This window comes from Molothrus aeneus, chromosome 4 (assembly GCF_037042795.1).
Source record: "Molothrus aeneus isolate 106 chromosome 4, BPBGC_Maene_1.0, whole genome shotgun sequence".
Classification (NCBI taxonomy): domain Eukaryota; kingdom Metazoa; phylum Chordata; class Aves; order Passeriformes; family Icteridae; genus Molothrus; species Molothrus aeneus.
Window position 1 is genome coordinate 17005640 of NC_089649.1, and position 27126 is coordinate 17032765.

General features: G+C 41.1%; 1 protein-coding gene across 1 annotated transcript in view; it reads right to left on the minus strand.

Moving 5' to 3' along the window:
* ARHGAP24 (Rho GTPase activating protein 24) overlaps positions 1-27126 on the minus strand; it is a 183111-nt gene that overhangs the window by 134150 nt on the left and 21835 nt on the right. Inside the window, exon 2 of the mRNA XM_066548965.1 lies at positions 19059-19258. Coding sequence (XP_066405062.1) covers positions 19059-19238 — 180 coding nt within the window. The 5' untranslated portion in view covers positions 19239-19258. The remainder of the gene's footprint in view (positions 1-19058; positions 19259-27126) is intronic.

Here is a 27126-nt window from a genome sequence, read left to right on the forward strand (position 1 = left end):
CACATGGTCACGTGCTTTCTTCACACCAAGAATTTTTTTTTCATCATTAATGACTGAGGTATTTTAATTATCTGCTGTAGCACCAGGACTGACATGATAAAGCAGTGAACAGTAGTTTTATTTTTTCAACTTGTCTGAGAAAGGAGACTCTTTTTTCCATACAGTCTGTTTTCACCTGAACACTGAAAACTTATCAACCCTGCCCTCAGAAGTTTATCCCAAAATTCATTTGCACATTCAGGTAAGTAATTTTAAGTAAGCAAAAAGCAATCTGACTCCCAATCTGAAGGTACAGGGTACTGAGGTAGTCTTTCACAAGTCAGTGTGAACATAGTAAGAAATGAGAATTAGTCTATGAGAAAACATCAGCTTCTGGTGTGCAGTAGAAATGGAAGCAAAATCAAAACTGCCTTATAAAAAAAAAAAAAGCAGTTACCTACTAAAATCTATCTGGCAAAACCAGCAGTCACTCCACAGTCTGCAAACTCTGAGTATTGTCTGAAACCTACTGTTATCTCAGGTTACCCAACCAGAAGGGATCTGACCTGCCCAAGTGCCTGTGCTGCCTCTGTGCAGGGCAGGGGGCTCATGTGGAAGAATGCTCCCCTTGTTTTTAACACTTCCTGCCCATCACTTCCCTGTTATCTTAGGAATCCTGCCACGAGCCTCATCACCACAATCAAGGACATCCCTTCTACTCCACTGAGCTTCATTTCCTACTGAGGATGATGAATGGTGACAAGTCACCTCTAATTTATTGGGACTGTTATTCTCTCAATCCAGAACTGTTTGGAGCTGTCACCTGCTCACTCATTTTCTATGTGCTAGTAATATAGGACAAGGGAGACACTTCTGAAAAACTCATGCAGGTGCTAGCAAAAATCCTGTGGTTAATGGTTGGATTAAATTATTCCATTGAATTCAACAGGGGATGATATATTCCTTACAGAAATGTTTGGAGGTCATTAAACATTTCAGTATATTTCCAAGAAACTTCCAGTATAAAATAACAGTGAAATTTCTGTTCCATCCTTTTAAGTGATAGAGAATCTTTCCATAAAGGTTATGAAGAATTTTAAAGCTGGAATAAATGGCTAATAAATATGAATGTTAATCTTTATTCCTCTCTTTAAGCAGAAACCAGGCCTCAGTTTCACAATCTGATAAAATAGCACAGCAGTAGTATTTGCCTACACAAAAATAGAAAAAAATCCTGTGATGAGAAGTGCTAATACAAGTCTCAGGAAAAGAAGAAGTGGGCAGGTTCCTGCACCACACATGCTAACACCCCAAAGCCATGTCCCTTTTACTTCAGCATAGCATCAAAAGCATTTCTGCACAATACTCATCATTCTCTGTACATGCCAAGATGGGAAAATCTACAGGAACTGAACACCCATCAGTCTCTAATATCACAGTGCTAATATCTATTAAATCATGCATATGAGAAGAGGCTCGTTTTAATTTATGACATAGGCTTGGACTGGGAGAGCACATTTTTCCACAAATGAGTGGATACATTTGGCAAAGAAAGGGATCTGGCAGTGCTCCATTACATTCATGTGATTCTTCCTAGCCCATTCACCTCATATGATACTGGCAGAGTCAGTCACTCAGCCACCAATAAAGTTAGGAGGCAAAACCAGAGCAGATGGGCCTCACCTGATGCTAAGTGAGTGCATTCATCCCAGTGTTATTATGCAATTCCTCCAGATGTCATCTCTTAGAAAAACACTTCACATAATTGCCCATATGCAAACACTCGATACATGTATTATTTCACTCTGTCACCAGCTCCCTCCAGGAGACACTGTGTAAGGTCCAATGCAATTCACCATTACACTCCATAGTAAAATACCATTTCTAATCTCATAGAAAGTTACAAGAAGTCCTTCACTTTTACTGCCCCACAGCTGATGGTACAGGGCCCTTACTCATTTATTTCAAGACAGGGCAGTTAATGTTTCTTTCAAGAAATTAGAAATAACAAGTTTACAGTAAGTTTTCTTTTCAGTTAACCCCACACAAAGCATAAGGTTCCCTCCTGCAGGTAAGTGAAGTAAGCAATGGAGACCAAAGAAACAACCATCAGACAGGAAAGTGCTCCAGTGAAGAACTACAAAACTTCAAATGCCAATTCAGATTCCTGCCAGCTGTGCTTACATCCAACTTACTGCTAATTTAGAGAGAATACAGAGAGCATCTTGCTCATCTTTAAAACGGTCACAGCTCTCCTCACAGGTGGCTGGCACAGAACTGTCACCACCAGCAGCCACCCCATCATACTGTGGAAGAGGGTATTATTATCCCAAAGCACTAACTCACCCCACTTGTTTTCCCCAGCTCTGGCACACTCCCTAACCCACTAAGAACACACTGAAATCAACATAAAGATGTCAACAAAGCACATCCAAGCTCTTAACGTTCAGATCCACGTACTCTTAAGCAAGTTTAGAAAGGCCATTTCCACCATGGTGATATCCTGGATAGCGAGAGCCAGGCTGCAATGAATAATTACCATTTCCACTGAGTCTTTATGTGACACACTGCCCCCATTCTCTGAGCCACAGGGAGCTCAACTCTTTTTGTCCCTTATAAAACAAACTCCTTGGGTTAAAATTACATTTTTCTTCTAGGAAGCCAACTGTAGTGTCCCCAAGTTCTTTCATGTGAATAAAAAAAAAACAAACATCTTCATTGCTTTGCTCATTTTCACAGGGCTCGTTAGACTGCTTATGCATGCAAGAGCTGAATGCATGAAACTTCTCATTCCTTCTTCTGAAGGAATGTTTCCTCTACTTTCCACAAAAAGGCAGGCCTCGAGTGACAATAACAACAAAAATGTAATTCCCAGAACTCACTATAAAGTACTGCTAAACAAAAAAAAAATAATAATTCCAGGGATATTTATTTGTCTGTCTTGCTGAAGACAGCCTAGCATTTGCAATTTCTCCTGAAATGACATCCCAACCTAGGTTAAAAATCAGTGTCTCAGCTTTTATAACACCTGTGACTTAAGTGACCTATTTTTTCTATTTATGCATCTGATAGTTTTGAAGAGCTCTTATCTTATTTAAGTTTTAGCACGTCCCTGACAGAGTCCACAGCTTTTTCTGAAACAAAAATCATTGCCACACACAGTGCACAAATGTGTGCATCCTACTGTGCACGTAATCTACAAATGGAACTAAATGAGTGATCATCAATTCCATTTAATCCTTTTTCTAATATTCTACAAGCCCCTCACAAACGTCTGTGTATTTCCAAAATATTAAATGCAATTGAATCTTCTTTCCAAATTGTATTTAAAATATTATCTCTACTTGCTTTTAGTAATTGTGCAGTGTTTTTAAGCTAAGAAGTGTTTATTAAATTATCCATACACTAAAACTAACTGTGGATAATTGAAAATACCTGAAAACCACAAGCCTAAGCTTTTCCTTTTGGGATACCAAATTCCTCCCCAGAAAAGACTGCACAAGTCTTCATACATTTTGAAAGTCAGAACATAGGTAAAACTTTCTGAAACTACAGTTCAGAAACTCTGCTGTTCATTCAGATACCTGCCAGGATTTGGTAGGGCAGCTGGTAACTTAAGGATGAACATTTGCCCAGATCTACACCCTGAGACTTCCTGCCTTTCTCTCTCCCATGACACTTTTGTTCTTTATGAACATTCCCAATACTCTCCAAATCCCAAGCACCTTTTTTGGCACTTTGTCCTTTCACTCAAACAACACAAGGGTAGGAAGAATATGAAAGGACAGTGTTACCTGGAGTAACTATATGGTAAAACACAATTGTATTCTGAGCATGCTTTGCATCACTCTGCAAGATTCAAAATGGGACTTGACACCAGAGCTACATGACAAAGGCATTCTAGTTTTTGCCACTCAGAACAAATACAGGCATGAAAAGAGGACCACTCTCCTCACATTCACCTGAAGCACAACTTTTTCCAGTGGTTATTTCTCCAGTCCATTTCCTGGTACGCAGGTATGCTGTAGTGATGTATTTTGACATTCACCCCCCATTCTTACTTGTGTCTTTTAGTTTTTCCCTTTGCTTTTATGCATACAAGGCCAAAACCCAAAGCTTGCTTCTTTCTTACCTACCTCTTTCCTAGAGCTTCTGTTCTTGAATTATTTCTAGTCTTTTTACATATAAAATGGCTTGTCCCAAAAATTTGGGTTTTCTTAGAAAGGCTTCCCACAAAAAACACTGGACTCATTCTGAAAGTAACACAAATGTGGATCTTCAAAGCATCATACAGGATCACTTTCACTTCAGATAGGAAATAAAGAGACATCTTCAACACCCTTCCATTAAATCACTATCTTCAGCATTTTCTTTTCAGACAGTCCTTAACATGTGAGCTACTCTCTCGAAGAAGCACAGCTTCGTTCCTCCTCCCCAGCTCAACTTCACCACTGCCCAAAACCCAGCCAGACTCACAGACAGTCTGAGCTCGGCAACCCTTTCTGAAAACCTCCCCCCTGAAGAAGGCAGGCAATAACAGCACTGCCTGCAACATTGCTACTATTTTAGAGAAATGCAGCCATTTATGTCAGCTTTCTAAAATTTCAGACAGCTAATGGTACCCTTAGATAATCTCTTCCTGTAGTGATTCATATAGAGTGAACCCTACCTTCCTGCAACATCACCTTTTGGATGTCCAGTCAGAGGCTGTCTCACAGTACTTACTTTTGCAGACATCTTCCTCTCCTCTCCTCTCCCAGCCCTGACCATGGTATCTCCCAAAGCAGATCATCAGAGTTTTCCTCTCTGGAGGGACCTTCTACTACCTCGCTCCTGCTGTGCACACAGTGGTTGTATTATTAACTGTGTAAGCAGTTAATAGAGAAATCTATCATTGAACCTTCCTGCTGACTACACAGGCATTAGCAAACTCCACAAAGCACAGCAATTCTTTTCTGGATAGTATCCATTATTCACAGTCACCCTACATAAAAAGCCTTTATGCTCTTCCTGAATGTTTGCAGCGTGTTGGGGAGCTGCTGGACGGAGCCCACTGGATAATTGGCAGCAGGGCTGCCTTTAGCTGGTTTCATCCTTCAGCAGCCTCATGTACCATTGCTGGCAATGCCACCAATTTGAGAGAAGCATGGGTATTATTCTAAAATCTTATTTTACTGTCTGCTTTAACATTATTTTTCTACTGTCAAATGTCCATTCAAAAGTGCCTACACAGCAAGATTTAGAGATCATCCTGCAAAAAAGCCTTTTTCTCCCTGTATCTTCCACAGAGGATACATTCATGGGCTCTACTGTGAGCTGCTGAAGGTTTTAAAAACAACAGAGCTGATACGTTTTGTGGGAAAACACTACAAGCCAAATGCTGAACCTAAATGCTATTTGCAGATGCACACTGTGCTCACAAGGTGAGCCAAGCAGAATAATGCAAGCAAATAATTATTCTCTGAAGAAGACAGAGAATGTGAGGAATAGTGGTTAACAAATTAACGGAAGTCCTGCCAACATTTTAGATCTGGAAGTTTAGCTCTTCCTCCCCACACCTGCTGTGAAGCCCTGGTGCAGTTCTCCAGCCCTCCATTTAACAGGCTCTTCCCTTGAGCTCTGGTTACACTCCTTGAGCCCACACAGCACAGCTGAATTTTCTCCCACAGCCCCCTCTGACCACTTCACCCTCTCTCCCAAGGTTAAATGCTATATTCATGTCCAAGCTCCCACAGCACCACATTCAAGCCCCTGATCTGAAAGAGACTGCACAGCTTTACATGAATGTAATTAACCTCTCTCTGAAATTATTCCAGCTTCTACCCCCTCAACCCTGCCAGCTCAGGTTTGTAAGCTACAAACCCAACCTGACTAGCTCACATTGAGCTACTATATCCCCAAAGCACTTTTATTGCTGCAATCACAGTACTAGGCAGCATCTCCTCTGTCTTTGCACCAGGACTCCATTCCCAGCAGCTAAGAGATGGCACAACAGGGTGATGGAAATCCATCATCCATGCCCTGTAAAAGGTCTCAGTCCTGATACATGGATGCTGCCAGAGGAAGCAAAGGGTGACCAATACTTAAGGGCCTTTCTTTCTTGCCTGGCTCCTATTTCCCCAGCTCTGTTCCTCTCCCAAAGCACAGTGCAGTGGGAGAGGGAAGGAGAGGAGCAGCAGCACACTGTGAAAGTTTGAACTGAAAAAAAAAATAATATAAGTTGAAACAAAACTACAGAAGGGATACTGTCTAGCAGACTACGTATCAGTCAAGTACACTTCAGCACTTTTTCTGGCAATCTGAGAGCTTTAAAGGATTCTTCTGGCAATCTGAGAGCTTTAATAGGAATGATACAAGTTCACCTGTGGTGAACTCAGGATTTTCAAAGTAAGAGAAGAGGGTCTGGAAAGCATCTTGCATTTCAGAGTCCTGTAGCATGCTGGAGACAAACAACTGCTGATCCCTGCACTGAATCCAAGTCATACTGCTGCCACTACAGAGAACATCCCAGAGCTGCAACCATGTGCCACTTCTGAGAGCTGCACTAAATGGCTCAGACTTAAGCATATTCAGGAAGATATTTGAGAAATATTAGAATACTTGAGAGAAATTATTATTATTTTTGTAAATACAGCAAACATGAATCACTCAATTAATGAAACCCCTTTAACTTCTGAAACACAGGTGATTTCAAACAGCAGTACTGGTAGTGCTGGTTTTATAACTCAGTTATATCCAGAGGCAGAAAACTGAGCAGGACCCCAGCAAGGGAGAGGACACAGACACATCTGTAGTACAGACTCCATACACAACACTGCTTCAAGTCAAACAACAACCACTCACATATACAGCTGGATATTTTCAGCAGGATATACCCATAAAAAGTCTCAATGCTGTCATCTTTTGGGAGACCAAGAAAAGCACCAACAACTTAACCTAGAAGACCTTCAGTTTAATTAAACACTTTATTAGAAAAACTATGTACTTATTTATGATTCATATTTAAAAAGTCCAAGAATACAGCTGTGTTGTGAATGCAAGCCAAGAATGGGAATCTTGGTTTTGTGTTTTCCTTATGTCAGCTTAACAGCTTAATTAGCTCCACTCACAACATTAAATTCTCTCAGAATGAGAATGAAATCAGCCTTTTGTAAGATTCAGAGCAGTGGATGAGGTTTTTTCACTCAGTTAATTGGATACTTCTTTCCAGTGTAGAAAACGGACACCAAAATAATCACTGTGCTTACTAAACCAACTGTTACACTAAAGAGGTTAAAACAAATGCCATCAGGCACACTTGTTTGTTTTTAGAATTGGTTATAGTCTGTTTCTTGCAATCACAAACAGGCCTGGTGAGAAAAAAACAAGGGTCATAATGCACTGGTCCTAAAATCATGATTTCACACTTGAGTAAAATCCATGTTTTCACAGTCCAAACTCACGAGTGCCTTGGGAAATATAAACCTCCAGCTTGCAGAGGAGAAGTGAGAAGGACTGGGCCATATCTTCCCAGTGAAAATTGCTCCACAGCCACCAGTGATAGCACTGACATCTGCTAGACTTAGGCTTTTTATTGGAACAAGTGCTTTAATAGAAATTGAAGACAATTTTAAAGAAAAAAAAACCTCCCCATTTCCTCTCTAGCATGTCTTCAGCATAAAGTACATGAATCCTTGTCTCCAACTGGCTCAGACAGTTTGATTACTCATAAAATGCTTTACCTTCACCTTGGTATGAACCAGAGGGTAGAAAATTACCTTAGGCTTCTCTTCTTATTGTCACATTATAAATGCCAAAGATTCACTTTCCTCTGTACCCTCCACCCTCAGCTTAGGCTAACCTATTAAAAACCAAGGCAACTGGGCCAGAAGACTAAATTTCAAAAAACCTGACACACAGGATCTGTGTGTTTTATTTTTCAGTTATGACTCGCACTTCTTCCCAGATACTGTTGCTTATATAAATAACATTATATAAATACTGAGAGAAAATGAAGAAACACACCTGGAGTAACAATCAAACCCATGAAGCAAAAGGAAAAAGATCTTCTGTTGATCCAAAGGTATTTAAATGCAGCATGTGTTTTACAGCCTAGGCTGTGAATGAAATCTAACACCAGGCTTCTCCCATACTAACCCATGAACTCTCATGCCAACAACATCTCTCCAGGAGCCTACCATCACACAGATCTTGCTCACCCTCACCCCCATGGAGTGCTTGTCACTCTTTTTCATCAGGAAAAAAGATACTTGGTGGCAGGAGAGTTTGGATACTGCACGGAATTTCATACAACTTCACTATAGAATATCAAGCCAGTTTGGTGCTCCTGGGACTCATCTGGCATTCTTGAGAGGCATGAAGAAGGTTACAGCACAGCAAACTTCACACTGTTACATCTCCTTTCCTTTCCCAGCACCACTGTGTGCCTCATCCAAGCTCTACCCATGGCCAAGCTCTCTTCTCTTAAACATTTATGTAAGGAATTGTGAAAACAGAGTGATCTCAGTCTGCCTTTTTTCTTTATCTTTTTCAGAGACGTGCTAACAGGACGTGCACCAAACACCAATTGTGCTAGCATTTCTCACGGGGTGTTTTCTCAAAAAGTCCCTCTGGGCAATGTTTTCCCTGCTGAAAGGGATTATTTCTGTAACGTGCAAAAGTTGGTTTATGTAGCACATCATCTGTCTCATCCACATAAAACTGGATCATTACAGGGAATTTGAGAGTATGCAGATGAAGAGGTAATACTGCAGTCAACAAAAGATATCAAGAAAGGCACTGAAGCTTACTCCAAGACACTGTTAGTGATTCTGCAGTAGAAATTAAAGGCTTTATAATGAAGTGTACTGAGCAAAAACTTCATTTGCAGAAAAGATATCAGGAGAAACACAATATATATATTATTTGCTAAATACATGTTTAGCTTGCAAAAGCTCAACAGTTTCAGTAATGGCTGGTACACGGTAAGGTAAGTATCACTTCCAAGTCCAGGGAGGACTGGGAAATCTGGCATCTGAACATTAGGCAGTGTATGGCAAATAGTAACTTTAGTAAGAATGACAGGCTGAGGTTTTTAATAATATCCTTTTTCCATATGAATACTAAACCTCTTCTTCAGATCTGGAGCATTATTTATTGCTCTTTAAGCGAGGAAAAGGAAAGGAAGGAAGTGGGAAAAACCTGCAAGTGTCTCTCATTCTGACTGGGCTCCAAAACATGTAAATAATTCTCTATTTCTTTCAAGAAGTTTCTTCTGAGATCCCCACTGTTCTCTGGCAAATACATGTATAGTGGCTTCCCAAGCATCAGCTCATATACTTAAAAACACAGTCTTGTGTCTGTTTTCTATCACCTGCATGACCAGATCATTACAGCAATGCTCAGCTCATGTCAACCAGCTTCCAAAACATGTCTGTGTCCACAAAACTCCTTAGTACTCCTCAATTGCTTGTGGTTATTATTCAAGAGTAAAAGAGTGGAAACACTGCAATTACTCACTCAAAGCAGGAGCACTTTGTGGGTAGCTGCATAGACTTTTAATAGATTTCATTCTGCAGTCCAAGCAGTAAAAGAGAAAAGTTCTTGTTAGCTCAACTTCTGTGCTGCAAGCCTGCTGGAAAGGATGTCCCTCCAGCATTAGAAGTTAATTTAGCTGCTTCTGTTACTATTCAACCCCTGGACTCCTTTCTGAGGCTGCCAACACAAATACCACCTGTGAAGGCCATTCTCATAAACTTGTTCCATGCAAAGGGATTTGAAATGTCTGGCTCAGCTCATCAGGGAACACGTGGCAGCCCAAAAGCTCTAACAACCAACACAGAGGAAGGTTTTCCTTGCGCACAGCGTTTATGTCAGATAGCACATCTTCACCATGTTGCTGTGTTAAAATTTGTATAGGATTCATGTCATTTTCCATGTAAGAGCATTTATGCAGTCCAGCTGAATTAAGATGAAATCGGTGGACTTGTGTGAATGCTGCTAAAAATTATTGCTAGAATAAGTTCTCAATTAATGCAGCAACAACATTAAGTAAATCCCTTAGCAATATGCAAGGAAATAAGCAAACACACCTAGGATTTCTTTATTTTGGGACATTAACTGTGGCCTACGCAAGGTAACAGAACCAGCTGAACTTTTACACTCCTCAAACTTCCCTTAATAGCATATGCTAAACTAAAAACTATCAACAGCAACTTTAGGTTATGAGTTGATCAAATGTTACTGAATTTCAACTGTCAGGCTCCAGAACAAAACATCCTCATCTAGTCATTACCCCACAGGTTTGCCTTTAAGTAAGAGACTTACCACATAGCCTCTGCTGCCCAAATTGATGGAGTATGAAAAAAGATAACCATTGTAAAATCTGAAGGTTCCACATATGCTCTAAAGAAAAAGCATTAAGTTTACTTAAAGATGAATCTGGAGGCTGATTTTCATGGAATTTCATCCTATGGCCTCACACGTGCTATGTAGCACTATTCACATGAGTTGCTTTACTGCTTCTATTAAGCAAGAAAATCTAAAGAGTAACATCAAGAACAGACCACTGCTGTCCCACTAAATATGACACACTACACTGGAGTGTGCATTGCACATTACACTGGAGTTCATAAACCACTGACAGAATTAGGAATTTAGATCGGTGTCTTTCAGACAAGAAGCTGGTAGTAAGAACACAATAACAACCATCCAACATAACGTGCTACTTTTCAACCAGCCTGACACCATCCTTACTCCTCTCCACACAATTTCATTAATCTGTTAAATATATATTCATTAGCATTCACCAGAAATGCACTTTTCATTTGGCAGCCAACAGAGAAAAGAAAAAGACAGTATATCTCCCTTTGCTTCCCTGTCCCAAATCCTGGCGCTAGTCAGAAACAGAGAGGAAAGGAGGGAGGGAGAGAGGATGTAAGCATAAAGGGAAATACAGAGCTCAAGGCAGCTACAGCCTGGGCAGCCCCACCACGATGGAAAAGCAGCTCTGTACCACGTAGCAGCTTCTTAACATTTGGAAGCCCTGCCTATCCACGAAATGCAAGGAAGCACACCAAGGGCTGAACTTCAGCATTAGCAAGCTTTTACAAACAAGCCAGTTCCCCGGTCCCAGGAAGAGAAAGGTGGGGGCAGCCCTCTGAACATTTGGACTAGGCAGATGCATTGGCAGCCAAGACCTGAAATTAAGCTGTTGGCCAGTTTACATCTTATTAGAGTGCCTCTCTTTTCCAATCTAACAGCAGGTGTTGGCTGAGTCTAATGACACACACAGTTTACACAACACATGGCAGCGAACTCAGGAGCTTCAGCCCTGAATGCACACACATGGGTCAATGGTGCTGGCACTTGCAGTCAGTGCCACGAGGCATTCCTGCTTTGTTCTATTAGAAAAATATTTACTGGAACTAATTTCCCACTTTGGATTGATTAATGATACAAAAGTCTGGGAGCATGTATTTATTTTTCCCAAACAGCTCTGAAAGAGGACTTGGGGCAATACTGACTGCCACACAGACAGACACACATGGGATCGCATTTTCTTTACCCTCCTGCATTTTGAGTTTGGTTATAACAACAAAAATACCCCATGGAATGTACAAATTGAAACACTATAGAAGGCTCACATTTCCCACCTTCAAAGCTGTCTCATTTCACTGAATTTTGAAATTCAGTCACTGGACCTGTTTCCTGAGGTCCAAAATGAGACAGAAACGTTCTCAGTTTGGCATAGCTTGGCATGGCATCCAGGCCCAGGGTTGTGGGGAGGTGGGTGTCAAAAGGCTGATTATGGAAAAACAAACTTTTAGTTTTAGTTTAAACTGAAGATCTACTCAGGCATCCAGCATGCTAGGGGCATGGGGAACAGGAAGGAAACCCCTCAATCTGTTATTTTCCACGTTTTCAAATGGGATGGAGACACTGAACCATGATATGGAGCAACAATCATATAAGCAGACCTTTATGAATGTTACAGGCACTAGGAGAGGAGAGGGGCACAGTCCTTTCATTAGCCAGTGTAATCAGAGGCAAAGGAAGACCAGGAAAAGTGGGAGCCAGAGCTAGATCTGAAGAAAGGGAACAGAAGCAATGCAAGAAGGACAAAGACTGCACCTGAGAGCTGTTTTAAAAACTCAGTCAAGTTCAGGGAGCACGAAAGGCTTCACGTCCTTGGGAATGAAGCATGCATAGATTTCAACAGATTAGTATATAATAGCAGGATACAGCAGCTTGCAGATGTTGCCAGTACGGTCACAGCAATGACACAACCCCTACATGCATACCTGACTAAAAGAGACACTGAATTCCCCTTGCATTGCACTCAAACCTAAAAACCATCTTCACAGGGGAACTGCATTTTCAACTGCATAAGCTGGGGCAAAACATGGAGCAACAACTGCCTGATTCTGGCACAGACTCCTTGCACAGTGTTTATTAACACTCCTGTAATTAACGTGGTAGTTAATGCTTCAGAAAAAACCTTATTAATTCCTGTGAAAATCTGTAAGACTCCTACTGGGCCAACCCCAAAGACTTTTTAAAGGAACAAAACAAAGAACAACTACTGAAAATTCAAGTCAGCATTTTTGATCTGAAAGAAGTAGAAAAGGGCATTAAAGTCAGAATTTGATCATCTCCAAGTTGAGTACCTCAGTGACGGATCTTGTTGCTATTTGTCTTGGGCTGAGAACAGAAATTCAGTCCTGTGAATTTGAGAAACCCTTCCCCAGCAACAGAATAATGGCACTAGAAGTACCCTGGTATCAAATAAACTCAGTCTTATCACACTAATCTCTCATGTACAAAATTCCCAAGGGTATCTACTGACCAAAGTGTATTACACCTCTAAAAGCACTTATATAAGCCATTGAAGAAAAAAATTGTGTCTCTAGGAGTAAGTTGCTGAAACCTGCAGCAGTAAGTTACTTGAAAACTTAGGAAGTTATTAGAAATAGCAGAACTTTCTACTGTACATAAAAGCTAAGATTTATCCTTTGATAACCCTCTGGGTACTTCACTGCTTTAGTTGCAGAAGCCTGTTTATATTCATATAATTGAGGAACCATTCACGGAACACCCAGTAAAAGAGCCCAAAGTAGTTTTGAGCCTTTCCCTTCACCTTCCATTCCACTGCATTCACATGAGCCATTTAAGGTGTGCTTTTTGATTAATTTCTTCATGGAGGCTTTTTGGTTTTGTTTTTTTATTTTTTTTTTAAGTTCCGTACTCACCACTACCCAATAACAGAAAGTCTTCCTGGTAAATAGTTTGATATCTGGCAAACATCAGTACTGATGTCAAGAAGATCCTATTTAACTTCATCCAGTATATTAAGTTTCTAGTGAAATTCCTAAGCAACATCTCTCTATCAAACCCCATCTCCACCCCCCCACTTCTTGTGACACCTGCATAATTTCATTTGATTAAATTCTCCCTTTAAAGTTTACAATAGGTCTGCACAGGCAAGAGTTCACCCTTCAGCACATGTCCATCCCAAAACTCTTTCTGCTTTCCTAGATTAATAACAAGTGTTTTGCCTAGAAATGGAAAAAATTGGAATATCATTATCAGTGGCTTGGACATTCCTTGCTGTTTTCACATCAAATTCCTGAATTGCCTTTGTGGATTTTCAAGCAAGGCCCATGAAGCCAAGCATGGACATGGTGTTTCACATCCTTCCCACAGCAAGACTGAGGGGAATGCTCTTAAAAATTAAAGCAAAATCAACTGAGAAGCTGTTTCACTTGCTGTGATGCTCATCAGTACTTACACAAAAGCTGGTTCTTGCTGCTTCCCAGAGATGAGGACCACAGTGCATACTCTGATCTCCCTTGACTGAAAATGCTCTAGGCAGCACAGAAAGATCACAGTTCCTGTGATGCAGTTCTCAAGTGCATGTACAATTAGGTTTTTGCCATCCACACAGAAATGTTTTCCACTCCCTTTTAACTTATTAAAAACCATGATGATCAATCTTTAATCATATTCAATACTAATACTGAAGGATTTTCCCTGAGAGACTAAGATACAAAATATGTATTTATCATAGTAATTTCTATTTACATTCATTAGAAGCCTTGATTTTAATTTAAAAATGCAACTGCAGTTTATCAAGCTTTCTATGAATGCTGTTAAATGGATTTATCGGTCGATGAAATTTTTACACAAATTGCATTAAATGGGAAGCAGTGAATCTGGCAGAGACACAAAGAATAACAAAGAGGGGCTTCTGCAAGTATGTCAACCAAAAAGAAAAGGTCAAAGAAGGTGTAGCCACCCCAATAAACAACAGTGGTACACTGCTAACAACAGATGAGAACACTGAGGTACTCAGGGTAGTTGAGATACTCAACTTGTTGGCCTCAGTCTTCAGGGGCAACCTCTCTTCCCACACCTCTGCAGTGGAGGGACAGCAGGATAGGGACTGGGGGAGCAAAGTCCCTCCCACTGTAAATAAAGATCAGGTTCATGGCCACCAAGGAACCTGAATGTACATGTGTCTGTGGGACCTGATGGGAGGCACCCCAGAGTGCTGAGGGAATTGGCTGATGTAGTTGCCAAGACACTCTCCATGATGCTTTAAAAGCCATGGCAGCCAGGTGAAGTCCCAAAGTCCCAGATGATGGGAAAAAGGGAAGCTTTGTACCCACCTTCAAACAGGGCAGAAAGCAGGATCCTGGGAACTACCAGCCTGTCAGCCTCACCTCTGTGCCTGGGACTGTCATGGAACAGCTCCTCCTGGAAGCTGTGCTAAGGCACATGGAGGATTGGAAGGTGATTTGAGACACCCAGAACAGCTTCACCAAGGGCAAGTCCTGCCTGACCAACCCTGTGGCCTTCTGTGATGGAGTGACTCCATCAGTGGGCAAGGGAGGGTTACAGATGTCATTTATTTGGGCTTCTGTAAAGTCTTCAGCATGGTTCCCACAACATCCTTCTCTCTAAATTGGAGACAAATGGATTTGATGGTGGGACTGTTCGGTGGATAAGGACTTGGCTGGATCCAGAGGGTAGTGGTCAAGGGCCGAGTCCCAATGGACATCAGTGACAAGAGGTTGAAACTGGATGATCTTTAAGGTCCCTTCCAACCTAGGTCATTCTATGATTCATTCTACAATTTTTCCAGAAAGCAACACTTCAAAACATATTATTTTTGTACATCAGAGAACATCTTTCCCTTACAGAAAAAACAGTGACCTGTAAGACTGCAGTTGCCACTAACTCACTTTCAGTCAACAACCAATTCAAATGCCACATTTAAGATTGACACTTTTCCACTTCAATCCCTGGTCCCATCCCAGGGCCTAAGATACTGTGAGCCACTGAACACTTTCCAGCATTACTTAAGCTGAACAGTTAAGCGCTTTTAGAGATATTGAGGATAAAAGCTGCATAGCAAACTGTTCAAACTGGAACATAAACTTATAAACTAGGATATAAACTGAAACACCAGTTCCTTGTCAGCTTTCAGACATACACCAAAAGTGGTTCCTGAAGGCTAACTCATAGTTTTTCAATATCTCTCTGATGTACGCACCTCAAATTTAAGTCCATAAACCAAGCTGAGTCTCAACAACATTAGAGAAACTCAAATGCTTTTTAGACTGGATGAGCTTGTCCATTCTTGTTCATTTACAACCTACCACCAATGATGCTCCATCAGTACAAGGTACCAAGCCTTGCTCCCACTTTCTCAGTAACACTGGGAGAGTGAGACAGCAAAACTGCAAAAAGGAGACAATGCTCCACATCTCCCTTCTCCTGCTCACAGAACCACAGAAAAAGCACAATGTCTCATGAGCCGGCACTGACTTCCTCCTCCCGGCTTCAGTCAAGACCGTGGAGAGGTTAACCATTGGAGAGAAGAAAGGAAGAAACTAATTTTCATGGGCTGCATTTAAACAACAGCTGTACTGTGGAACAGGGAGCACTGAATTCTGATTTCTTTCAGCTGCCCACATTTCAAGCTTGAAGAGCTGACCTTCAGATCTAGCATAAAACTAGCTTTCTAAAGCACAAAACAGTAAAATGAATTCAGAAAGCAAAATCCAGTATCACTTCCAAGCAGTAGAGATAACACAGATTTATCAGAAATCAGATTTTATTCCTTCACATGGCTTATTCACTTATTTGTTAGATTTTTTCCTCCTGTGGAATTAACTAGATTATTGCTGTCCAAACACACATCTTCAGTAAACAGAAATGCCATCTTTGCCAGATCCTCAGAGATATTTCAGGGATACCAGAGCAAATGACAGATGCTAATTTATTGACAAAACATTACAAGGGAAAGATCCATGTGTTTGATGATAATAAAGAATCAATGACAATTCACTGACCTTGACTGTAACAGCTGTGCACTGCTTTTTTTTTCTGTTGTTCTTCACTGGCTCTGTGTGCCTGTAGGCACAGGTTGGCAGAGGCAATTCCCCACTCTCACACTGATAGTTAATGACTTTTAAATTTAATAGCCTTGACGCCAAGGAGATGTACACACACTGACTAAAGCATATGTGGTACCCATCTCTGTTACTAGCAGGAAATGAGCCTGCTTCAGAAATTCCAAAGCATTTACTGATGGTTTAGACACGAACTGTACCTCCTTCTCTTCCATTATACACAGTCACTTGGAGACTAAAGTCTGACAGATCATAATATTTTTCTAAAATTTGGTTCCATTCACATCTCCCACACTTTCAGAAACACAAAATATCATGGCATAATATCTTTTACAGACTGAACAGAAGCCAAGCCCAAATGTTAAGCAGACTGGTGCTCAGGACACCTGCTGAATTTGCACCAGAAACTGTATTCTGCTTTTCTCTAATTCCCATTAACATGAATATAAGCTATGAATATAAGCTCTCTGGCTTGTCTTGTCCTCTCCTACTATAGTTCTTCCACCTTCTATAAATATATGCATATATATACACACACAATTATATTTATTATATATACACATGCAATTAGAATATTCCTCAGTACAAGTAATCATTGCTCTCTGCCTCCCTCCAAACACAACCAACCAGCAAGCAAAACAAAAACTAAAATCTGATTTGAAACAAAACTTCATTAGCTTTCCTCCATTATATTATTGTCTAAAAGAATTACTGTACATCTGTAAATCATACAATCCAGTAGTAGTATACCTATAAATAAATACCTCCAGTAAAGAGGTATTTATCCTAAATACAGATCCAATATAACAATATATGCTTGCCATTTCCTAATATCCCTACTATGCACTGAAAATTCATGTTATCAGTGGAGTTCTTTGCTTTAGCTCTCCACAGCAAGAACAACAGGGCTCCCAGAAGGTCATAGTGATTTTCTTGTCACAGTTAATGCAGCAAACCCTTCAATGTAATGGGAAAAAAATAGTTCTGTATATGGCATTGAACCTGGGACATATTTCAGGCACTGACACTTGTGCAGTTTGTTTCGGAAACATTTCAAAAGCTACACCAAGGTGAGCTATTGACTGATCCTAACTTGGACAGACAAATTAATTTTCCAAACCTATCAGCATACTTTAAATTACACTTCTCTCAGCACTTTTCCCACTCTACTTTATATTTCTTTATGAACTTCCTTGAGACTAAAGTGGAAAATTCAAATAAGCTTTTAGTTATTTCACAAGCTGCTACCTAACCTATCTCAAGTATCAGATCAGAATCACCACCTCCATTTGACAGAAGGGAAGCAGCAAAGTCAACAGGATATTTCTGAAGCCATCCCAGAGGTCAGTAGCAGATGGACAAGAAGGTAATTTGGGCTCTGGGCTGTAGAAGGTTCCATGAAACGCAGCATTATACCACCTCTTAAAAAGCCATGAAGTCTTTGCATGCAAGCATCCTAGCAGATATCAAGTACTACAAAGCAGAGTTATATTCTGGAAACCCAGGATCTGGCCCACAAACATTTTACTTTGATGGCTGCTTTTTACACTCTTGATTAAAAATATATATATAGTGGAAAATATGCTGTATTTCCCAGAAATTATTAACTATTTCACATTCAAAGTAGTCATCATATAATTTGTGTAAATATACAATGTGTTATTTGATTAACCTATACTGAGATAATTTTATGGGAAAACAGCTACCAAGATGTGAAATAGGTATTTAGAAATTAGCTCACACTTAGGAAACCGCTTCCTCAAGACTGAATACTTCTCTTAGCATGTGCACCATAATCCAAGCTGTAAAGCTTGGCCAAGTGTCATGTCTGTTCCATACAGGAAGCTGGATTAGATGGGTTTTACATCTCTGAGAACTCCCTGTGAAATTCCATTCAAAAGGTATAACATCAGGAATTTAGTAGCCATAAAAATACAGGTGTGATGATCATATTTTAGTACCTACACAGAAGTAACTCACAGATGTCAAAACTTTTTTTGAAAGTCACAAGCATCTGGAAAATCATTAATACATGAGACTATCATACCCCTGTAGGTGCTAGCAGGAGATCCTTGCTATCAAAGAGACTGACCCAAGAGGCAGCACTATTTAACTCTATTCCTCTGGCACTCTGGGGCTAGGCAGCCCTGAAGCATGCTGATGAAAAAGCTAAATAGCTAGGAAAGGAGATGAGGTTAAGGAGCAGTAACTCACTACAACAGAACCAGCCAGGCACACACCAGTCTGCTCCATATTACAGATGGCAATGTATCCAGGCTAGGGTCTTATGTGGGAAGACACAAAGCAGGGATACTCTGCAAAGTAGAAAAAAAAAAAACTTAAATAAAAAAAAGCAGTATCTTTTCAAATACAGCTTATTCATCGGCCTCAGTCAAATCCATCTGACTGATGATTTTTGCTACTTGAACTTCCTGTATACTCCTCTCCTTCTAAAATGCAGAAATGAGAAAACCTGACCTGGGAAAGGAAGTTTTAGAAATGAGTCTGATGGGGAAACCACATTAACTGCCAAGACCTGACTCAGTGTAATCAAAATCCCAAATCCAACACTAAGTCAGTGACAGAGATGGAGAAGTTTGGTGCTTTACACTCCAGACAATTCTGCTTGCATTAACTTACTTTTCTCCCTGACCTCCCATCCTATCTCCTCTTTTCACTTACCAAGGGCTTGGTTTCATCCTCATCTTTGAAATAGTAGAGCTGGTCCCCCCTGAGGACAAACCAGCGCGTGTGCCAGGTCTTGACGAAGCCCCCCTGCTTCCGCAGCCACCCGCACTTGATGGCAACGTGCTGCCCTGGGCTCAGGGCAGGAGCCTCTGAAGAGCCACTGTGTTCTTCCATACTGGCAGTGGGCAACTCTCCTGTTGGGCAAACAAGAGGAACAGGTAAAATCATTAGATTATTATGCAGGCAGTAACTGGCTCCTTTCAACACAGCTGGAAAAGAAACACATCTCAGCTACAGAAGCGTGTTAGATTTGCCATATACATGCTTGTTCTCATACCAGCACCCCATCAGCTGAGAGAACTACTACTCGCCTATAAAATAATGATTAACTGCTAAAAAGTGGGCAAAAGTATGTTCAACTGCTGTGCAAGGCATTTTGACCAGCACTGAAGAAGACATCAGCTGTCTCTTGAGGTGAGTTCTGCTGGGTTACAGGCAGTAGCAAGGAATGAACTTACAGTACTTCCTCTGACTAAGGAAAGCAGCTGACTACTGGAAGTCCCCATTTAAAATTCTTTGGCAGGCTTGGGGCTCTCAGGGAATGTTCAAAAAGCCTCTGCTTCACCAAAGCTTAATTTTGCCACACAAGACAAGCAGGGTTGTTTTGGTTTGTTTTTTTTTTTTTTGTTTTTTTTGGGGTTTTTTTTTTTTTTTTTTTTTGTTATTGTTTTTACTTCTTTTACTGAAGTCCATTTAAAGGAATGGGGACAGGAAATGCAAGAATAGTTGCACATCACCTCATACAAGCAACCCCTGACTGGAGTGTATGCCCAGACACTTGTTATAGACATCTGGCAAATAATGAATTTTGGCCCATCTTAAGGCACAAGAACTGTCAAAACTAGAGCTGAATTGTGGAACTGAACTTGACAAAGTTTCATGTGGCATTTTGGCCTTATTAAAACTATACCTTTTAACCATTTCTGGACAGTCATGACTCATCCTGATGGATTTTGTACATACAATTATGTAGTAATGCGCTAAACCTTCATAGTCAAAAAGCTTTTCCTGCTCTCCTATTAAGTCTAGAGCAGAAGCAAATGATTTTGAGTTGCAAGTTCTGCTATTTCCAGTTAAAATACAAATCAGACCAAAATCTACATGTGCCAAAGAGTTTACACCTAAACAGAATAAAATGTGACTATGACCACAAACACAGCAGCGTGCAAAATCAATCATGAAATTTCATTCTAAGTGTTTGAAGAACAACATGTTTCTCTTCTTTCCAGACTGCCACTGGCAATCTCTTGCCTCATCAGGAGCTTGCACAGCTGTTAGGGCCCAGAAAAGCTGGCTTCTTAGGTAGCTTTTTGTTTCCAAACATCAGTTTGGGAAAAGAATGAAATATTATCGACATTGCAGGCAGCAGATCTCTCTAAGAACATCTAGACTGAAGCTTCATGTTGTCACTTTAGCAAAGTGGGTTAGTGAGTCCAAGCCTGGCACGCCTGCTCTGGGTCCCCTACACAGCAAAAGACCTTCACTGAAGATGGTGCATGGACATCAGCACTGCCACTGCAAAGGGATCTACTCAGTTTCTAAGGCAGACTGGAAACACAGATAACACAATCTTTTGACAGAGGAGATCATCCCTCTGACAATTAATAAACAGTGTTACGTCACATAAAATGAATCACAATAACAGAAGGAATCAATAGATTCCAATCAGAAGTGGTTTTCAGCTCTCTTTTCCTTCGGCTCCTTCTTCCCACTGCTCACACATTCCCTTTGGAACAACTTCTCCAGCTGCCACCTCCGTTGTGTGTTTAGAGCTTTTTCTCTTTTAATACCCACACACAGTCTGTTTTCACATCCCTGCTCTGAGGTGGATCCTGGAATCTGCTTGCCATGGTTACAGCTCCTCACTGCCCTGTGCCACTGAGGTTAACAGGCCTCAACACAGGCACACAGGTTTCAGCAAAGTACAAACTGCAGGATCAAAACTTAAATCACTTGGTATTCTTCTCAGAGAAAGGAAATCCTTCTGTCTCTTTAGAGTTCACCTAGAGTCACCCAGAACACTTGTACTGTAAGATTTACTTGAACCAAGTGGCACCACAAAACATACAAACATCTCTGGCTCTCTGCAGAGCAGATAAATTTTTGTGTGCATGTGTCTGTGGTTACAGTTGCAAGAACAAAAATGAACCTGCTGACAAGTCCTCAGACCACACCACCCCCTCTCCAAAAGGAAATGCACCAAACTCACAATGGGCATTTTCTCAATACAAGCAGGAATCTCTTGGATGCTCCTGGGTTTTGGCTGGGCCAAAGTAGATGCCAAGAAGCAGCCCTCCAACTCACACCCTTAGAAAGTGAATATTAGCAAATATTTTATGGGAAGCATTGTAAACAGCAGGTGAATTACTGCAACTTAAAAAAGGAACAAAATCATTACCCATAGGCTACCCTGTGCTCCTTGGTGCACAACTGCTAAGCTGATCAGCTCATCTCTGCTGCCTGGGCAAGCCTCAAGGCAGGGACAAAGGAGTTTAAATACAGTATCTATCACTGCAGTGCTAAAGACATTAGGTCCCTATTACACTTGGACTACAAACAAGAATCTAAATACCAAAGTCAAAACCAATTAGCTGTTTGCATGAAAGACAACTTTTTATTTTCTTTCATGAAGTCACATGCCAATGGTGCTGATATCAGTGTACAAAGTAAGGATATGAATTTTTATCTAGCCAAGGGAGATGTTAATACATCTCCATCTCTTTGTCTGGTAAAATTTCTATCTATTTCTGCAATATTAAATGAGGTATAGGAGAGACAACAAGTCTACTGCTCCCAAGTCCTCACAGGACAGTGTGAGATCTCCTTTAAAGCAGTAGTATGCACTTAGAGATGCTCTGTACCAAAAAAAAAAAAAACAAAAAAAACCCTGTATTATTTCATTCATTAGTGATTTAACTCTCTTCAGCAGTAAAAAATTCAGCCACTTAACTTGTTTGCATTTAGTCCTGAGATTAAGTTTATTTGTTGTTTTTCATATATCCTTCCCTTTCAATGTCTGCCTACTACAAACCAGACTTGGAATCAGAAATTCCAGCAGCTGGCTCACTTTCGCTGCTTGTTTTTACAGCTGTTTCAACACTAAGATCATAAAAATAAATTGCAGAAATATCAGGGTGCTGGCACTGATGCAGAGAACAGTGAGGTGCAAACAGTATGTAAACAACACATGACAAAGTGTGGAATTACATCAACATACTCCCAGTCCTCTCAGTCTCATAAGAGGAGGCAGAAAGCCGTGCATTTTCAGCACTAAATGAAAATATTCCTCAAACTCATCTTCTCAACAGGAAACACAACTTGTACTCACTGCCAGAGTCAACTCTACTGACTTGGCCAGCCTCCAGTTTAGGTAATGACCAGAACTGAATAAATTCTATACAATATATTCATTTGGGGCTGCCTGTGGGCTCACTCTCCTGGGCTTGTCTGGACATCGGGAGTGCAAAGCAAACAAAATGAGAAATGTTCCCTGACACTTTGGCTCTGCATCAACATCTCCTGGCCCATGGAGACCATCACCATCCACCACTGCTGGCCCCAATCCAACCTTTTTCTGCTCCCATAAAGCCACTTGCCTCTCTCACTGGTCTGTCTAGAAGGCAACTAACTGCACTTATGTTCTCCCTGCCAGTATGGAAGGTCTGTGCCAGCAGCAGGCACAGAAAGCAGGGAAGTGTTTCTCCTCAGCTACCACTCACTCAATACATTAATTATGAAATTGGGCATCTCCCCCAGATCCCAGCATTTTGCCAGGAAATAGTCAGAGAAACTCATTAAAGCACACCAGATCCAGTTACAAGAATAGCCACAGGACTCATGAAGATGATCTGTTTGGCAAGAAACCCTGGTGGTTTGCAGTCAATGTTTTTCTTCTCACTGAAATTTCTCATGGCCAAGATAGCACATTTCAAGCATGCAAAACATCAGCAGAGTTCACTTCCAGTAACTCTTCATCTTTGCCACTGCTCAAATGCTGTTTTTTGCAGCCCAATGTCAGCCTGCCACAAAATGGATACAAGTGGGCAGCTGCCAGAGTGCCTGCCCCAGATCCATATTCTTTCAACCCACCTCATCTAATCCCCTTGCTCTCACAAAAAGAGCAAAAAAGAGCAGGCACACACAACACTGCAGAGACATGACTTCTCTACACCAGACACATGGGCGGATAGGCAGTAAGAGGCAGAAATTTTGCAGCAACAATAGGCTTGGTTATTGATGAACATATCTGCCAAATACATATACACACACAAAATTCATAAAAGTCTCTGTGACACAATGGTGCTATGTAAAATTAGATTAATACTTCAACACTTACATCTCTTTCCAAGTGATGTCCAGTTCTGGGTTCCCTCAGCTTATTTATAACAAGTTATCCAGAGTGTGTTTGAGTTCATTGGTATCTTTCAGGTTCAGAGTTGCTGCCTTTGACCAGTGAGTTTCCTTCCAATTTATTTTTGATTTAGTCTTACTGAGTAGCAACTTCTTAAAATCATTTAGTATGTGAAAACACTGTCAGCATTCATCTTGCTTGTAAGACATCCCAAGACACCTGAATCTCTGCTGCAACAGAGGCATGGGCTTGTAAGCAACTGCTGCAGGAAGCAGAAGACGGGCCTATTTCCCACCATCAGGATACTGCAAATCAGTTGCTACTCATCTGTTGTGCCAATGAGATATTGCACACGGAAGGAAAAGCATGTCAGAGGTAAAAACATACTTAATAACTTTCTAAGCTAACTTTCTGTTTGTGCTTAGCATTTTTACTTTGCAGGGAGCATGTCTCAGTTTCTGTCACTGCAAGGAGAGATCTTACAGCATTCCTCTCTTGCTTGCTTCCAAAACCTGCAGCAGTGCACTTGCCAGTAGCTTTCTGCCACAAACTTTTAGAACAGACATTATACATTTATCCAACAGGCTTTCTGAGACATCTAACAAACCTCTTGGAGCACTGGCAGTAATGTTCCTAGGCACAGATCACCTGGCTGCTCTGCATTCCTCACTCTCACTTCTGTCCTAACAGGGACAGCCTGAATATACCTTGCTTGAAAGAATGTTAATTCCAAGGCCTAAATCCAACTCCTTAGGCAATAAAAAACTGTGAGAGGTATTATCAGCAGTCAAATTGCAGCAGGTGATATTCACTGCCTGGTGCAGCTGAGGGGAAGACATCCATTACTTTTTCAATGCATTTTGGGATCAATTCAAAAATCAAGACCCAGTAATTTTGCTAGAAAACTGAGGCCTTGGTCAAATACAAGTCTTTAGTACTTCATTTGCATTTTCATGTCAGAATTTTCTAACGCATTCTTAGACCAGCCAAACCTTTACAAGCCTACTGTTTTCTTACAGGAATTCAAACACAGCTATAAAGAGCCCAAATAAAACGGGACTTGAGGATTTATAAAGAATATAAGAAGATATTCAACTTCTTATGAATTATAACAGGAATTAGTTAACACATTTGGTCAGGTACTTTTGAAAACATCCACTTCTACATGTGTATATTTATTTTCTGTGATAATGACTAGTGTTAATGAACATGTGCACAGTTTTGTAAAAGCAAAGCAATAGCAGCCTTTCAGTTACTGCAGCATCACATCACACTGTCAGATCAGCATTTGGACTAATTTTCACAGCTTTAACTTTTGCTGCCCTTGCCATTCAGTCCTATTCTGTGAAAATCCACACAGCAGCTTTCTCCTTTCTTGTCCTCCCACTACTGCTGCGGCAACAGGAGCCATAACAAAATTGCAAAGCTAGGAGCACTTTGTTGATCACAGATTCTCTCCTAACACCTAGAAAGGACACCTCACCATCACTTCCTAATCCCTAACTTTTTTGGGTGGAGATGGACTCCACCTGTAGAAGACTTGTGTAACTGGCAGACATTTGCACACAATCTGTCTGGGTATTGTTTCTCAGGTACACCCACAAACACCATACCTGATTCAGGAGTGGCTGCAAAATGTCACAGCACAGGAAAGGGTTTTGAAGAACTTCAGCAACAACTTCCAAGGATAACAGTATCTCTGTTATGCTTTTTTGCATGCTACCCATTATGTATATACCCCCCCAGCTTTTTCCTCACATGGCAGCACACAGTTGCAAGACAAGGCTGCTGCTACCAAAGTGATTGGAAAAGTGAAGGTGTCCCGTTCATTGCAGAGGGGCTGGACTGGGTGACCTTTAAAAGGTCCCTCCCAACACAAAACTATTCTATCATTAGAATGGAGTGATCCTTAACCTGCCAGGTTTCTACCCAGACTCTCATTTCAAGTGTCTAATTCTGCACAACTGGCAATGCTAGAGGTAAACTGCATAGAGCAGATCAGCTGTAACTATCTGGAGAACTTGAAAAACTACAGACAAGGCAATAAAGAGCCTCTGATAGCTGAAAGGGTCAAGTGATGCAAGATAGACAAAAAAATGCAGAACAGCTGACAAGTCTTAGGAACTGAAATACTGAGCAGTGAAAAGGTCAGGGAGCAAGTCAAAAGCAGCATCTGGAACAGCTGAAAGACATTTCAAGTCCCAGATGTCTCTTCCAACCAAAGGGTAACACTGCCTCTGAATATCTGACACTGGAAATACATAAACCCTGTTTACAGCTTCATACTTTACATGGAGAAAGTAGTAGTAAGGGCAGCTTAAAAGTAACTTAATTCCCACATGTGAGTGGCAGATACTTCAGCAGATACTGGCTTCACTTGCAAAAGAATTGATTAAGAGTTGTGCCCAAGCATAATCCCAACAGATGATCTCTCAAAGTATAAAAATAATCTCTAGCACTACTCTTTGTTCTCAAAGATTGGTGGCAAAAGACATCTGAGTACAGATGTCAGCAGCCCTCTGACAGTGAATCACTGAGAATGAAACAAGGCTGAATGCTTTTTTAGGAAATCCAACACAACAGGACTTTCCATGTTGTCCAATTCACAGCAGTTCAGACTTGCACATTCCTTATAAAATTGATCAAGAGAATTAAGATGCTACAAGTGAAATTCCCTAAATGTGCTGCCAAGCAGCAAAAACACATTCCAGTTTGTCTGTGGCAGCAAAAGCCTCCTCTCAGATCTGCTGCAGTACTTGCAAATCAAAGGAGCTCACAGGTTCTGCAGAAAGAGTTTGTAGTTGCTGGAGAGTGGGAGGAATAAAGACAAGTATTTGCTGCCTGCACCACACTTCCAACTCTTCTCTTGGTCAGAGCAAATTTAGTCCCAAACTTTGGAAAGAGATTAACACAGCCAAGTACTGGCTGGCAACATCTCTCTGGATACTCAGATGTTCAGAGCAGGAGGAACCTTATCTCTGGGTGCCTCTATAGAAGCCTCAGGGGAAACAAAGGACAGTTCAACCCACCTCAACTCAGCCCACAATGACCTTTAAAGTCTTACTTAGTTCACATTTGACAAAGAGAAATCCATGGACTTATTTTGAATGTATTTGCTATGAACATTTCATGCAAAATTACTTCCTCTGCACAATGTAATGTTTATCCCTGTCAGTAGAAAGAAGTTCAAGTAACAGCAGCCCTTGGTGATGTGCCAAGAGATTCCTCTGAAGCCGATCTTTCCCACTTCCATGTGCTCCTCCCCAGAAGGATCATGGCATCACAGACGTGCATGTGGGAGCACCCTGCCCCAGTGTATGAGAGGAACTGACAGAGTTACAGCCAGTGCCTACACTGCCTCCAGAAGTACCATGCCCATTTCCTAGCTGTGCTGCATGCATCCAGAGGAGTACATGGATATTAAGCAGGTAGGCACATACTGTACACAGGTAGTGAGCACCCACCCAGCCTCAGGGAGTTCCTTGACACTGTCCCAACTCAAATAAACACGGGCAAGTCAGAACCAAAGGCTCAAACTTGGCAACCTCAGAGGTGCATCTGCTTCCATTCCTACTAAACTTAGTCCCAGAGCCAAGATTTGTGTCCTCTCTGCGTGCCAGCCCCAGCAGGACCTAAACTTTAAATAGACCT